This window comes from Triticum urartu, chromosome 7 (assembly GCF_003073215.2).
Source record: "Triticum urartu cultivar G1812 chromosome 7, Tu2.1, whole genome shotgun sequence".
NCBI classification, from domain to species: Eukaryota; Viridiplantae; Streptophyta; class Magnoliopsida; order Poales; family Poaceae; genus Triticum; species Triticum urartu.
In genome coordinates this window covers 330,903,670-330,920,253 of record NC_053028.1, presented here as the reverse complement: position 1 = coordinate 330,920,253, position 16,584 = coordinate 330,903,670, and the positions used below count along the sequence as shown (strand labels likewise).

At 42.9% G+C, this 16,584-nt stretch overlaps 2 protein-coding genes across 2 annotated transcripts; both read left to right on the top strand.

Annotated features, from left to right (window-relative positions):
* Positions 1-3,996: 3,996 nt before the first annotated feature.
* LOC125520933 lies at positions 3,997-6,164 on the top strand. The gene is made up of 3 exons (XM_048685976.1): positions 3,997-4,185; positions 4,864-5,651; positions 5,743-6,164. Exons 1-2 carry the CDS (start codon positions 4,137-4,139, stop codon positions 5,502-5,504), a joined length of 690 nt encoding a protein of 229 aa, XP_048541933.1. The 5' UTR covers positions 3,997-4,136; the 3' UTR covers positions 5,505-5,651; positions 5,743-6,164.
* Positions 6,165-8,154: 1,990 nt separating this feature from the next.
* On the top strand, positions 8,155-15,323 carry LOC125521907 (alpha-soluble NSF attachment protein). The gene is made up of 9 exons (XM_048686968.1): positions 8,155-8,455; positions 11,403-11,452; positions 11,547-11,619; positions 12,533-12,612; positions 12,698-12,849; positions 14,265-14,424; positions 14,504-14,551; positions 14,698-14,778; positions 14,975-15,323. The coding sequence occupies exons 1-9, from the start codon at positions 8,311-8,313 to the stop codon at positions 15,053-15,055; spliced, it is 870 nt and encodes a 289-aa protein (XP_048542925.1). The 5' UTR covers positions 8,155-8,310; the 3' UTR covers positions 15,056-15,323.
* Positions 15,324-16,584: the final 1,261 nt, after the last annotated feature.

The following is a 16,584-nucleotide window of genomic DNA, read 5'->3' as shown; positions in this document are numbered from 1 at the left end:
GCAGCTGAGATGTCAATTGAACCACACCTGAAAATTAAATATCTGCAGCAAGGTGATCGGTACCAAAGTAGTGTGATAATTTTGATAGTAGTGGTAATAACAATAGTAACGGTAACAGTGATAGCAATGATTTTGTAGCAAGTGTAACAGTAACAACAGTAGTAGTAACTTAGCAAGAGCAATATGTAGAAAATTCGTAGGCATTAGATCGGTGATTTTGTTGGATGATACATATAACAGTCATAACCTAAAGCGATACAAAACTAGCTCCAGTTCATAAATATAATGTAGGCATGTATTCCGTAAATAGTCATACGTGCTTATGGAAAGAACTTGCATGAGATCTTTTCTCCTACCCACCTGTGGCAGCGGGGTCCATAAGGAAACTAAGGGATATTAAGGCCTCCTTTTAATAGAGAACCGGAACAAAGCATTAACACATGATGAATACACGAACTCCTCAAACTACGGTCATCACCGGAAAGTATCCCAACTATTTTCACTCTGGGGTTTACGGATCATAACATGTAATAGGTGAATATGACTTGCAAGATCAGATCTAGAACATAGATATAATGGTGAAAACAAAAACGGTTCAGATCTGAAATCATGGCACCCGGGCCCAAGGTGACAAGCATTAAGCATGGCAAAATCATAACAACATCAATCTCAGAACATAATGAATACTAGGGATCAAGCCCTAACAAAACTAACTCGATTACATGATGAATCTCATCCAACTCCTCATCGACCAGCGAGCCTATAAAGGAATTACTCACTCCCGGTGGGGAGCATCATGGAATTGGCGGTGAAGGAGGGTTGGTAATGATGAAGATCAAAGATCCCCCTCTCCGGAGCCCTGAACGGACTCCAGATCTAGCCTCCCGATGAATAACAGGAGGTGGCGGCGGCTCTGTATCATGAAACACGGTAATTCTTCCTCTCTTATTTTTCTCTCCTAATATGGGTATTTAAGGAGTTGGAGATAGGGTTTGCGGGGCCACCAAGTGGGCACAATCCACCTGGTCGCGCCTGGAGGGGGGCGTCCTGGTGGGTTGTGCTCACCCAGGGGCCCTCCTCCGGTGGTTCTTGGCTCCAATATTCTTTATATACTCTGGAATAATTCTCCAAAAAAATTGGGTCCATTCCGAGAACTTTTATTTCTGCACAAAAACAACACCATGATAGTTCTGCCAAAAACAACGTCAGTCTGGGTTAGTTTCATTTAAATCATGCAAATTAGATTCCAAAACAAGGGCAAAAGCGTTTGGAAAAGTAGATATGGTGAAGACGTATCAGCGACGACGACGACATCCACAAGAGGCTACGACAACGACAACCTGTACACACGACGACAATGCGACGCAACGGTGTGTTAGACTCGTGGATCTCTGGCAATGTATACATTCTAAATGTACATATTAGAATATACAGATGAATACATAAATATTTGACTGCAGGCATGTATTGTACACAATTTTAAAAAATCAGTAAATACATAGTGGTGGCGTGGGAGGCTATGTAAATATTGTTATTACTTGTGTATAATGGTGGCGTGCTATGCATGTGCACGCCATTGCTATTTGACATAGTGGTGGCGAGCTATGCATGTGCACACCATTGCTATTTGACATAGTGATGGCATGCTATGCATGTGCACGCCATTGCTATTTGACATAGTGATGGTGTGACGAACAATGCCACACCATCAGTATGTAAAATACCAATGGCGTGGGGCCCGACGCCATCAGTATTTTTTTAACAATGGCGCCATATTAGTGACGTGGACCTCCTATGCCAGCAATGTGGTTTTTGGCACACCGACACTATCATTTTCTGCACTAGTGAACAATTGCCCAAATAAAAACATAGAAAACATTTATTATTTTAGGCAAGATTTTGTATCCAATTTTGCTACCATGGAATCATCTATGAGGCAAAGACCTCCTTATGATGCCATGGTAGCAAAATAGGATCAATGCAACATTTTGTAGCCTAATATGGTGCCACGGTTCTATTTTGGGCTACAAAAATCAAATCTGGCATTACTAGCATAGGATCATAATCTAAACAGACCACATGTTCAACATAATTAACTACCACATAGTACATACACCGTAGCAATTCTGAAACACAAGGTACTTAATAATACAACCATATATAGTACTTCCTCCGTCCCATAATGTAAGACATTTTTTAACACTACACTAGTGTCAAAAACATCTTACATTATGGAATGAAGGGAGTACTTAACAAATACAACCATAATCAAAAGAGACATGCATGTTCGACTCTCTAAAGACACTTACTCGTCACCCACCCATTAGCGATGGTATGTAGAAAAAGGGCACGACATGCATGTCCTAGGTGGAGCACGCCAATTATCTTGTCTCCAAGCTCCGTTAAGTCGTAGAGGTCGCAAATCTTCCAGCCATTGACGACAAGGCGTCCATCTTCTGGCGATGTCGAGTGGGTGCATGTTATGCGATACGGGGTTGCCGATCTTCATGGAGGATCTGCTTGATGAAACGAATCAACGTCACATGAAGGGTAAGAAGGAAACCCTCAATCCCAGCCAACAATGCTGCTGGGTAGAGAGAAGTAGTGCAACCTAACAAGACCGAAGCCAACTATTGCATATGCAACAACCAACAAGTATTCATCCAACCACACTCTTAGTTTCCAATCCACGCAACCACACAAGAAGTTGGAAGCACGAACTGGTCACTGACTCAACGACTACTATTGTAAAATCACAAAGTGAGTTTACCCTCTCACAAGGCAAGACTACAAGAGCTAAGCAGGAAGTGAACTTTCAAACAAGATTCTGGTAGCACTTAGCTAACCTATGTTGAAATCAAATTGAGCATTAATGTCCAAGAGCTAAAGTAGAAGTGGAGGATGGGGTATTTATACTAGGAACAATCCCCCTAGCTTAGGTGTGAAACTAGTCCAAAAGAGGGGCTCAAATTCATACTAACCAGCTGGAAAAGGGAGCAAACCATGGAGCCTCACACAACATTTAGTGCTGTGGACAACTTGCATTGGAACTCTCATATCCTTTGATCCAAGACCCCAAATGATGCACAATTTGCTTTTTTTTTCTGAAAGTAGAGTTCATATGTTGTCCATTTTGGCCTTCCACACATGCTAGATACTCATATATTCATGCGACATGATGCAACAAGTTATGGAAAGAATTATGGAACTGTGTGTGCAATAGTAGATGGTTGAGATGTCTTGCTATTCATACCTGAAGTGTCACCAAAACATGCTTACATCAAAGGTGAAACTTGCTTTCTTCAGAATTATTGCAAGGGTTGTAGAACTTGTTTTGTCATGAGCTGAAAGTTGATGCTTATCCTCAACATTGTGCCTGAGCAAAGCCAGCACACAAGATTTAGGTAGTATACAGTTCTCATGAATATTTGAATTATGATCAGCTAGGAGCGCATTGTAACCGAGATTTATCATGCGAAGATGACAAACAAGGTGAACTGGGGATGTCCTCATCATTATATCTGTCTCGTCATAGACAATAACTCCCATATCACCACTATGCTAGGCCTGCATTGCCAAGGCACCACACGTCTTGTGAGTTCCTATTGCAAGAACACAATTGGTAAGCACTATATATATGTATATATTAAATTTAAAAATAATACATGAATAAGTTGATAGATAATGAGGTAATATCACTGGTGGTGCCTAAACTTGCCCTGGATGTTCAGTTTGATGCCTCAACTTGTAAAATACACGTAATGAGTGCTAAAACTTGACAATTTGGTTCAAATACGGTGCCAAACACGTTTGTTTACGGATTTGCTGCTGACTGGGCTTGACAACGTGGCGTGGGGCGTGTGCCGCTGGAGAGGCGTGTGCCCGTGCCGCCGCTGGCCTTTTTCCAAAATAACCCTTGGACTAATGTTTCTCGCTTAGAAAAGCTCCTGGCTCGGCGGGATAGGGCAGCCCGCACAACTTTTTCCATATCACCTCATGTTTCGTTGCATCTGGCAAATCGGTACATGCCTGTTTGTCTGCCTCGAGCGCTCCTCCTCCTCTGTCTCTCCCTTCTGATCGTGGGAAGGCGCCGCCCCCGTGGATCGTGGCGATCGCATTGATCGCCGCCGGCGAGGATGTCGGAGCCCCGTCGGCGTGCTCCTGGAGATGCAGCCCCTCCTTACGGTGAGAACCACCTCGCCTTTCTCGACCCAGCTTTCCCGTGTTCACGGTAGGGTTAAGATTGCTTTCGCCTTCTGTTAAAAGCCTGCAATTTCTAAGTTTCTGGTGTGCGCTGATGTTTGGTAGATGATTATGAGTTAAAACCCCTATGCGCAATGACTCGCAGGCTTTTCAAACTAGGGTTTATATGAGAGGGTTTGGTCGGGTTAGAAGGGTCTTTATTTGGCTAATTTTGGTGACGAAGAAGAATCTGAAGTGAGGGCATATAAACATTACTTAAGATTTGCTTGTGTTAGAACGATTAGGTTATCTGAAAAAGAAAGTACGTTTGCTGAAATTTTGGACAGTGGGTTCTCTGAATATTTCGACAGTAGCTTTATCTGAATCTTTCTATAGTACCTTAACTGAACATGTGGATAGTAGTTGAACTGAATTTTTGAACAAATGCAGGTCAGCAGTGCTACATACTGTTGGAAATAAAACTATAGAATTAATGTAGTAGGAGAACAACATTGCTGGCAAGTACCCAAACAACATTGATGCATTTTTTGAACTCCACTCAAACTGAATTTAGTTTGAGTGAACTATTTGTACTGTATTATGAAGTGCTGCATACTGTTGAAAATGTATTGTTGTTAACTAAAATTATCTTACAGCTCCTCAACTGAATTTTAATTTCAGATGCTTTTGATGGTCTTTTCTCGGTTGAGATACATCACAAAGGTTTCTTTTGTGGAACTGACAACAACAACACCTACATGGATTATGAAGTTGCATGGTTTGACAACTGTGATAGTGATACATGGTCCTTGTTATGGATTGATGACTTTTTGCAGCAGCTAGGTTATGACAGAGATTGTTTGAAGCTTGATGTGTACTGGTGTCAGCCTGGAAAGACATTGGTTGATGGGCTAAGAAATTTGACATGTGATGCAAATATCCTTGCAATGATAACAGCAACTACAGAGCAGAAGAACTTGTTACTGATTGTAGACCATGGAGAGAGATTTGACAGTGCTCTCAGAGATGATATTTTACTTGATGGAGTTCCTGTACTTTCAAAGGTCATTACTCCAGGAAAAGAAAGCAAGGGAAAAGAGCAATATAGCTGTCCCGAGGAGAGAAGTGTGCCAAATAAGAGGAGGTCTAGGAGGTTTTTTGGGGAAGGTTCATCCTCAGGTTGTGCTGATGAAGAACTGGAGGAAGAAGATGGAGTAAATGCAGCTGAATCAGAGACAGATGAGGATTTCTATGATAGTGACTATGACATAGAAGATGGGGATGATGATCATGACAACTGCTATGTCAAGTGGAAGAGGTAGGAGGAGGGGTGTTACTGAAGATATTCTAGAGGATGTGCCTCAATCCAGCCACCAAACAAGTGATAATACAAAGAGGCAGGAAGAGGCAAGCTAGAGGAGGTGGTAGAGGAAATGCTACAGGAGGTGGGAGGGGAAATGCTACAAGAGGTGTAATTTTTGTTGAAATCTACAAGTCAGCAAGAATGAAATTGTTGTCATTTGTTATCAGTTCTAATTTTCTCAATTGTCATGCTTGCAGGAAATGGAAGGACAAGAGGAGGTGCAAGAGGAAATGGTGGAAGAGGAACTCTATATGACAATGGAGGAAGGACTGGACCAGGGGCTGGATTCTGGAACTTGATGTTTGGACCTGATTCAGATAGGTCACATGTGGCAGCAGAGGAAGAGCCAATCACGCAAAATGCACCAAGAGGGGATGAGTGGGATGATGACTTCATGCACATGTAGATGCCCATCATGGATGCAGAAGTTCATGACTGAACTTTATGGAATGCAACTAAGTTCACCAATGAACTTGGTCTATTTGTTTAGAGGCCTATTTTGATGTAATGAACATGTCAGTTTACACGTACTGCACTTAAGTATGTTGGCATGCGGCACTTTCAGTATGTTTTATAGCTCCAGTGTTATGTTCATGTATTGTCAATTTCTAGTCTTGAAGTGTTATCTGAATCTGCTGTCATTCTTGCTGTTAAAATTCTTTCTTGCCGTTAAAATTCAGTGTAACTGTGTTACTGATGATTAGTTTCTCATGCTGTCAGAATTTATAAGTTTATGTGTTATTGGAGAACAGTTTATGATGCTGTTAAATTCCAGCGATTATATTGTTCACACTGAACATGTTGCAAAAAATATCCAGTTCTTCCGATGCTGTCAAATTCCAGTGATTATATTGTTCACAAACTGAACATGTTACAAAAAATTCCAAAAAAGGGTGTCCTATGTTGGCATGCGGCACTTTCAGTATGTTTTATAGCTCCAGTGTTATGTTCATGTATTGTCAATTTCTAGTCTTGAAGTGTTATCTGAATCTGCTGTCATTCTTGCTGTTAAAATTCTTTCTTGCCGTTAAAATTCAGTGTAACTGTGTTACTGATGATTAGTTTCTCATGCTGTCAGATTTTATAAGTTTATGTGTTATTGGAGAACAGTTTATGATGCTGTTAAATTCCAGCGATTATATTGTTCACACTGAACATGTTGCAAAAAATATCCAGTTCTTCTGATGCTGTCAAATTCCAGTGATTATATTGTTCACAAACTGAACATGTTACAAGAAATTCCAAAAACGGGTGTCCTAGGATTCGAACCCAGGACCTGGGTGTGCAAGTCTTGTGCTAGTAGCCAGTGGGACGGTCAGAGACAACTGATGATTTAGCCTTCTACTCTGTACTTAACACTATATTCAGTATCCAGTGCGGTCGACCCTGTCCCGCCGAGCCAGGGGCTTTTCCGTGAGAAATGTTAAAGCGAGGGTGTTTTCTGGAAAAAATACAATGGGCACGCCTCTTCAGTGGCTAACAAGGGGCCCCACGCCACGCTGTCAAGCCCAGTCAGCAGCGAATCCGTAGACAAACGTCTTTGGCACCGTATTTGAACCAAATTGCCAAGTTTTAGCACTCATTACGTGTATTTTACAAGTTGAGGCACCAAACTGAACATCCAGGGCAAGTTTAGGCGCCACCAGTGATATTACCTCATAGATAATACAGTTCATATTAGGAGTGACTTCTTGACATTGCTCTTGTTCAAGGTATGCACGAATTGCACAAATGAGACATCGTACATGCCAACATTGTACTCCTGAACAAGTGTCTCAACCACATCCAACTCTTGCCAAGAAAGCGTCATGCGTGCAGTGACATGCCTCGTGTCCACAATTCTATGAGTTTCGAAGGACCCCATGAAGTAAGTTGTCCAAATTACATGTAATCAAGGGTCTGGTTACAATAGGTAATATAATACAAAGGTTGCTCATTCAACCTATTTATGGTCATGAAAACTTACACGGGGTATCACTGGATCGTTGGGCAAGCGTACCATGATGTCAAGTTCGGGGTGGTGGAGAATGTGTATCTCGATGCTCGTCCCCGCATCAAGCATCTATGTGTGGCAAATCCTCCCAAACCGGGGCAATAGAAAATAAGGTTTGATCTTCTTCATTCTTGATCATAACCCAGAAGTTGAATCCATTTTTCATTCCAAGGTGACCCTCAACCATCATATATTGACGAATTAGAACCTGCGACATTCAGAATTTCACGACTTGCAAAACAAGGGATGATCTAAACAAAGTTAAAGAGGAATAAAATTAGATCATAGTTTGTTGGCCGTATCTATACAGGCAAAGGCTTATGAAATCATCAATTCTTACAAAACATAATTTTTTTTGCCTGAAATACTCTCCAAGCACACGAAAGAATTGATTGTTCTTCATCCAAGTTTGCCCGAGTTCAACATATGCATCTTCCCCGTCTGTGGCCACACGTCGGGCACACTAGGTTCAATGGCCGAGCTAGAAAACCCGCTTGAAAAAACCGAAGTTTTTTTGAGACAATGAAAAAAAACCCCGAAGTAAACCGCCCCCTCGCGGCTCCTAGGCCAGCCCACTACAGGCCCGCGTGCCGCGTTTCCTTTTTTTGTTTGCGGGGTCGCGTGCTGCGTTTCCTTTTTTTTGTTTGCGGGGTCGCGTGCTGCGTTTCCGATCCCCTTCCTCCTCTCCCTTCGTTTTCTGCTCCTCCCCCGCAACAAATCTTGTCGCTTCGCCGCCGGCACAAGCGATCGGAGCAGCGGCCCGTCGGCAGCGATGGGGGACCACGAGGCGCGCGGTGACGACACGGAGAGGAAGGCGGATAAGAAGCTCTCCGGCTGGGGGCTCTTCGGCTCCAAGTACGAGGACGCCGCCGACCTATACGATAAGGCCGCCAACTTTTTCAAGCTTTCGAAGAACTGTGAGTTCACGACGCCTCCGTTCTTTCCCATTCCTACCGCGCCGTCCCCGATCGGCGGATTCTTTTGCCCCCAATTTCACTACGCTCTCTTCCCTCTACACGGGCAAGATCTGCCGGTCGATCTGGGCAGGATCCTGGCCGGCGACCCGCTGGGGTTAAAATGAGTTTTTTGGGCTGTGGATCTATTATTGTGCCGCGTAATCTGGTGTTATTGTTAGTCAGTGAACCGTGTTTAGATTATTGACGCCCAATTCTCTTGTGCCGATCTCGAGTTTGAGGGGAGGGAGCTGTTTGATAGTTTCGCTTGAGGAGGCTACGGAATTGATTGTGCGGTGCGGTTTGGTTTGATTTCCAACTCTTTTTATAAGGTTCCATGAGCGGGATCTGGTGGACTTATCCCACATGTATATACATATGTTGGCGCTCTCTTTCTAGTTCAGGTCAGGTTCTTAGTTGTCTACTTTTACTAGCTAAATACCGTGCGTTGCTGCGGGATGAAACAATATCGAAGAGTGGTGGCGTGTGAAAGATTGTCCTTGGCCATGGTGGCTGTGACGATGTTGGTGACTGCCAGCTCCTGCCCGGAGAAGGGTGGCGAGATGAGAGGTGAGGTTGGGTTTTAGATCCGATCCTGGGGTTGTCGCTCGAACCAACCACCCAGGTCTCCTTGTGCTCTGTCACACGCCAACAGCGGAAGGGGACGCTAGTGTGTCATGCCGCCTGCTGATTGATGGGTAATAAGCGTTGTTGCGCGACCTAGCACGGCCGCCTGTGCAGGCAGCCGGGGCGCCAGACAGTGTCATCGTGGGGGAGCCACCTTTGTTTCCGTGGTCGATGAGGCACCTGTGTCTGTGGTTGATGAGCAATTAGTGCATAGCCGTCGGAGCCGACCATAAAGTAGTAGAGGGAGATGTGGTGGTGGCGTAGAAGCCCTAGCGTAGAAACACTTGCTGCTGCCTGATCTATTGATTATTTAGATGGAAAGCCTAATTCTGTTATACGTAGACAAATCGGTTGGCATACTTTGGTGCGTGAGAAAAACAACAATGGGTGAAGTTATTCCCTCCTTTCGGGATTATAGGGTCGGCGAGCCATGAAGCAGCTCCCCTTTTTATTACTCCCTCCGATCCATAATAAGTGTCGCAACCTTAGTTTAAAACTGCGACACTTATTATGGGTCGAAGGGACCTTAGTTTAAAACTGCGACATTTATTATGGATCAGAGGGAGTTAGACTGCTGGAAAAAACCCCTATTTAAGCAGACCTATTAATTAATGGCTCGGTTTCCAAATAGATTCGTCGCAAAACATCTTAAACGGACCTAATTAACTGTACATCTAATTAACTGTCTAGCTGATAAATTGCATTAATGGCTTGTTTTCAAAATTGATTCGGCGTTCAGTTTCCAGATTGTTTTCGCATTAATGACTGCAGGGGACGAAACAAACGACGTACAAACTCCCCTTAAATAGTAGAGATTCCGACTAGGGTTGCAAGTTCTGTTGTCTTGTGTCTATATAGGTCTGGTTGGCTTCAACTTTAAGTTGTGTCATTGGAAAGCATTGGGGCTTAGTTACCGGATTCCGGGGAATGGGTTTTGAATCCAGATCGGGGTTTGAGACCCCTCCGGTTTGCATCCGATTTGCTCTTGAAGTGTCGATTCATACCATGATTTGTCAATCAGAAAAGTTGAATCCCAGACGCCAACTAAACAGTTTCCAAGTGTATCTCTGAAGCTCAGCCCTTTGCTTGGCCCAATGTACTGCCGTGCTTCGCTGTGGTCACCCAGCTGCAGGCGCCTTCAGGGAGAAAAGAATAGGCGATTTGCTGGGAGGAGCTGAGGGGCAACCCAAGCCCGTCCCCGCGGGTAAACCTGCACCAGCACTAGCAGCACACTACACAATATCAATTTAGACTTTGGACTAGGCTAGGTTAGGTTTTTTGGGGGCCTTTGGGCTCGGTTGCTAGGGGTTCAGGTGTTTATTGGGCATGCCTGCTCGGGCAGCTGGAAATTTCCAGTTAGATGGGCAGGAGCTAGGGTTTAAGGTGCCCAGTAGTCAGATTTAGACGGGTAAGGCGGGTAACACTGTCCCATCCCCGTCCATGTCCCATCTGCTGGGTAATACATTTGGCCCATCCCTGTCTCGTAATAGAGAGGCTGTTTGGATTGACGCCCGAGGCTGGCAAGCCAAAATATCGGCGTTGACCGGGCACATGGGTGTCGTTTGGATCGAAACCAATTCTTTGGCGTGCCCTGACTACCTTCAGCTTTCTAGTTCATTTTTTTTGCCAACTATCGGTCAGGGCATGGGCGGCAAAAAGCAGCGCCAATATTTTGGCTCGCCTATGCATTGGCGGGGTCAGCGTGGGCGATATCCAAACAGCCCCAGAGTAATTACCCGAGGGGACACAGGTAACGGGTAGTTGCAGTAAAGCATGGATGCGGTGGTAGGTTGCAGTCAAGCATGGATGCGGTGGTAGGTTGCAGTCAAGCATGGATGTGGTGGTAAGTTGCAACTCTACATATGTTGAGTAGCAGCGGCTGGAGTAAGCAGGATGTGAGGCAGCTGGATGAGAGTCACGATTAGGCCCTAAGGTTGTTGGTGGGCTAGAATATTCTCTGCTATTTCCTGAGTATTATACTCCACTGAAAAGAGTATTTATGTATCGATATGCATACTGGTGGCGAATATCGAATCGAATATAGTGGGTTTGCGAACCTTAGCTCTGATTCGCGAAACAGAGATGTATACCCCCTAGCGAACCAGATTTGTATGAGGTAGTAACTTGCAAACCATGAACCCAGCGAATCACTAATTGAGTAACTATGCTATGCATTGGAGTATGACTACTGCCCTTGTTCTGCATTTCCGAGTTTGTTTAATGGCTTAGTGTCTAAGCACTCATCCCTTTATTCTATCGATGTTGCTACCAACTTGGTTTGCAGGGAACAGAGCTGCATCTGTGTATATCAAGATTGCTAATTGCCATCTGAAGGTTGGTTTGGTTATCTGAGTTATCAGTTTTGTCATCTTGATCAATGGTGCAATTTCAGTGAGATGTTTATGTTGCTTATTGCCATGCTTGACAGGGTGATAGTAAGCATGAAGCTGCCTCAGCTTATGTGGAAGCCGCAAACTGCTACAAAAAATTCTCACCTCAGGGTATTTCTTTCTACAATTTACCGCACATGATACATATCCTTCGCCTTTAAAAATTCTTCGATTCTGTACTTTTTTTCCTTACCTCATGTCATCAGAACCAGCGTGATCCAATTTTGCTGCACTTCTTCTGATTTAATAACAACTCTCTTCCATTAAACTGGATCAGCTTTGGACCAGTTATTTATACTTCTACCAGTTACCACCATTCTCAAAGCCATTGAAAGGAAGTTCTATCTAACCTCAGTCAACTTGATTAACTACAAAAATAAACAAGGGAATGAATCGTGCCAACTGCTAAGGACATAAAGTACTTAGTGATTTTATGCAAACTTAGCTGTTTATCCAGTCCCAGTCATTGTCCTAATTGTATTTGACGATATCGTGGTATCAGCTGGCTGCTGATACTGTGTATAGACCGATATACCAGTAGTATCGACCGATATCCCAGTCACATCCTTTTTTGGGTGGCCTGACTGATATGCGTCTGATATATGATATTTTGAACTTCTCCCAATGAATTTATAATTCATCAAAGCAAATGTTTGTTAGAAGGAGTACAGTCTTTGAGAGCTTTGTAGTATTGAACATAACTTATCATCGGTGTGCTGAACTGTGTAATTTGGAGTTAGGGAAATCTTACTAGTTTTAGTAGAAAAAAGTTTTACACCTGATGAAAAGGTACGACCATCCTAAGGAGCTTCCAACTAACCAAGCCACTGGTATACCAAACCGAGCCAAAGTATTGCATCTCTAAGATTGGAATCTTGAAAACATTTGAAACTAGGGAAATATAAATTTCATTTTTGTTGCATATATCATTCATTATGTGTGCTGTTTAATGTTCCCTGTAACTTCTTTTATTCTTATTCCATCTTTCTCATTTAGCTTCTACAAATGTTTCCATTTTATGCAGAAGCTGCGCAAGCGCTAGACCAGGCTGTTAATCTTTTTCTGGAAATTGGTAGATTGAGCATGGCTGCAAGATACTGCAAGGTAAATCCTTCCTTTCAATCAATCTTTATCATTGCATGAAGACTTATTTCAGCAGGAGAGAGATCTCATTTTTGTGCATTTTCAGGACATTGGTGAGATTTATCAGCAAGAACAAGATTTGGAGAAGGCTTCAGATTACCTAGAAAGGGCCGCTGATCTTTTCGACAGTGAAGGACAGACATCTCAATCAAACACCATTAAGCAGAAAGTTGCAGAAATTGCTGCGCAGTTGGAACAGTAAGACTACTTTCATGTGCTGTTAGCTTGATACAAGTCAGAACCTGGAACAATTGGTTTCAGAGTTCAAGGTCATGAGCTTCTGCGATAGTCTTGCAGATTTGCCCAGAAATTTATGCTTCTTGAATTAGCATACTTCTCAAATTTATGCTTCATGAGCATGTCTTTTTTGTTCTAGCCTTCTAGGTTGTGGGTATTAATCTATCTGGTATCCTCATTTGTTCACTTCTGTTATGATACTCTGGGGTGCCTATATATATTTTTTACGTCCCGCAAATTTGTTCTTACACTGGAAGTCAAAGGAGAATGTAAGAAAATGTATATCTTGATGAATAGCATTACTATATGTCTTTGCCACCTGGGGCCTATACCACCCCTCCAGCTTCCGTTTGATCATGTTTTGAGATCCGTGTAGCATCTTTTAGGTTTGCCATTGATTAATTTTTCGTTTTTCTAATTGCACCAAGATGAGTTCATTCACTGAGTAGTAACAAAATGCAATGTTGATTATGTGTATACGCATCGATCCATTTTGGGGGGATCTTATTTGAGTTCATGGGGAATTTTTTTAGGGAATCTAAGTCTTACTCATGAACCAACTTTTTTGTATTATTATAGAAACTTATGAAGTTATATCATTTTTGTACATCTGTGTTGAGTTTAATTAGATGGTTTAAGTATTAATGATTTTGAGATTTTGATACCAATAGTCTGACACATGCTCTGCTTGAATATATTAGTGTGATCATTAGCATGCTTCATTAATTCAATCCCGATAGAGAAAAGACGATACATAGTGGTCGCACAGATCACGAGGCATGCATTTAACGGAGATAAAATGGGGTGGCACGTTGATATATATATGCGTGTGGAAGTTAGCTATCCACGTGCCAGAACCATGAGTTGGTTTTGAGATCTTATGGGTTTCAGCTCTAGCCTAACCCAGCTTGTTTGGGACTAAAGTATCCAACAAATATTTGTAGATGTAAATATATTACTAGTGTTTTTTTTTTTCAAACGACAGCTTCAATAGTGACCCGAGTGAGTACTCCCTCCGTCCGGTAAAAAATGTACGTTTGGCTTCAAAATTTGTCCACAAAAGAGTGTACTTCTATTTTCCCAATGCACTTTAAAGTAGAAAAATACCTCTCTCATCACACGGTAATCAAGACCAACAACAATCTACGCATGGTCTTCTTAATTTCTACATGCACTTAGCTCATTGGGGGTTGAGTAATTAAAGAGGAGAGAGATGGTGGCTTGCACCTTTCCAATGCATTTTTTGCTTCACTCCATAATTTGTCCTAAAATCTCTAGATGTACACTCTTCACCGGACGGAGGGAGTATGTATTTAACTCGCACTGTGTCACTACAACATTCAATGCTATCTCTCATGCCAATTTCTATGTTTTAGGTACCCAAAGGCAACTGAGATTTTTGAAGAAATTGCTCGTCAATCAATTAACAACAATCTGCTGAAGTATAGTGTCAGAGGCATCCTCCTTAATGCAGGGATCTGCCAACTATGTAGAGCTGATGCTGTTGCTATACAAAATTCATTGGAGAGATACCAGGTGTATATTGCTCTGTTGAAATCTCAACCAGTTATTTTCTGCCATTGCTTTATTTCTAAAGTTGTCTTACCATTTGCAGGAAATCGACCCGACTTTCTCAGGAACTCGTGAATACAAACTTTTAGCTGTATGATACAACATTTATTTGCCTTTCCGTTGCAACACTTGCCCCTTTTGATCATTGCATTTCCTGGCTTTAATAGTAAAAATTGTATCCATTGGTTATCATGAAGTATAGTGATAGTTATCTAGGATTTTGGGTTTTTATTGTAGGATCTTGCTGCATCAATGGATGACGGAGATGTTGCCAAATTTACTGATGCCATCAAGGAATTTGACGGCATGACACGCCTGGTATGTTGTAGTGTACTCTGGTTTTTAGTCTTACCCATTGGTGTGTCATTTATATGGTCAAGGCATGCTGCAAGTTTGTTCTCTGTAACCATGTAAAAATAAACAACTCATGCCATTCATTCGACTGAAACTACAACTTATATCTTGGTAAGGTGTGTAGTTGTGTATATTTGGAGTGACTGCATTTGTTGTTCAGGATCCTTGGAAAACGACACTGCTGCTGAGGGCAAAGAATGAGCTGAAGAAGCAAGAGGACGATGAGGATGATCTAACCTAAGCCTTATTGTAAAAATTCTTTCATGCTTCAACATGGTGTGATTTATGCCTCTATTTCGTCTTGGAGGTACATATAATGGGCATAATGAAGATCCACCTTTTGGTTGTATAGAACTTCATTTTGAAGTACCATATCAGGTGTCGTGTGTCATTTGTTCTTGTCATGACTTGGTTTTCCGTCCGAATGAAAATACCATAGCACGCTGTTGCTGCTATCCTTCTGTAACATGTTCTATTTCGCCCTCATTAATGACTTTGCTATTTTCCAATGATTGCTGTCTGTGGAACGCACATGCATCTCTGACACTAGGAATGTAAACGGCATCTACCAAAAACGTAAACTGTTTGGTTAGTCGAGTGTAATGTTACTGTTATGACTGGCATATTAGGGGTTTAGCCCAGTGAGTTGTGGCCAAGTTATCTTGTGGAATTCTTCTGGCCTGGGACGAGGCAGTGACAAGGCTATCCAATCCACACTATCAAAACAACTCGCTCACGGCGCTTGTAAAGTCGTCGGGGGCCGCGGAGTGGTGGATGACGTGTGTATGGTCCGCATGAGGATGGGGCCAAAGTGAAGTTCTTGCAAGAGCTTGCAGACATCATGGAGTTGCACGCAGGGCCGTGGCTGATAGCAGGAGACTTCAACTTAATTGCGAAGCAGGAGGACAAGAGCAATGACTTAATTAAGAGAAGAATGTTAGCAAGGTTTCGGGCGAGGCTGAATAGACTTGAAATGAAGGAGTTGTACCTTAATGGGCGCCGGTACACATGGTTGAATGAAAGGCAGGATGCAACCCTTGAGAAGATTGACCATGTTTTTGTCTCTAATGATTGGAATGCTGCGTTCCCGGCTTATTTCTTATCTGCCCTTGGGATGGCGATCTCGGATCATTGCCCTTTAATGCTAGATATGAATGTGGAGATTGGGATGCATAAACGCTTCAAGTTTGAGGCATTCTGGGTCAAGGCGCCAGATTTTATGGAGATAGTGCAGAGATCTTGGGACTCAACGCCAGCAGCGTCCAATGACTATGTTACGCTACACAATAAATTGAGGGCCACGGCAAAAGCCTTACAAAGTTGGAGTGACCGTTGGATTGGCAATGTCAAGTTGCAGATTGCCATTGCCATGGAAGTGATTTTGAGGCTGGATGTGGCAATGGACTCTAGGGCTCTTTCGGACATGGAAAGGGAGATGAGGAAGACGTTGAAACAAAAACTTCTGGGGCTATGTTCTTTGGAACGATCAATTGCAAGACAAAGGTCGAGATTGTTACACCTAAAGGAGGGGGATGGAAACACAAGACTTTTTCATCAACAGGCGAGCCATAGGCAGAGGAAAAATGTGATACGATCGGTTAGATACAATGGGAGGCTGTATACGGGACATGAGGAGGTTGCCTCTGCGGTGGATGCGTATTATGGACAGGCTTTCGGCTATTGGGAACAGCGGGAGCACACCCTAAATCTGGATCAGCTGGATCTTCCACGTCGGGACTTGTCGCACTTGGAGGAGCCATTCACGTTAGA

Coding starts and splice junctions, on each gene's coding strand:
- LOC125521907 (XM_048686968.1), top strand. CDS start 8,311: ATGGGGGACCACGAGGCGCGCGGTGACGACACGGAGAGGAAGGCGGAT. Junction 11,453..11,546: donor TTGCTAATTGCCATCTGAAG/GTTGGTTTGGTT, acceptor CATGCTTGACAG/GGTGATAGTAAGCATGAAGC. Junction 14,552..14,697: donor GTGAATACAAACTTTTAGCT/GTATGATACAAC, acceptor TTTTTATTGTAG/GATCTTGCTGCATCAATGGA.
- LOC125520933 (XM_048685976.1), top strand. CDS start 4,137: ATGTCGGAGCCCCGTCGGCGTGCTCCTGGAGATGCAGCCCCTCCTTAC. Junction 4,186..4,863: donor AGATGCAGCCCCTCCTTACG/GTGAGAACCACC, acceptor TTTTAATTTCAG/ATGCTTTTGATGGTCTTTTC.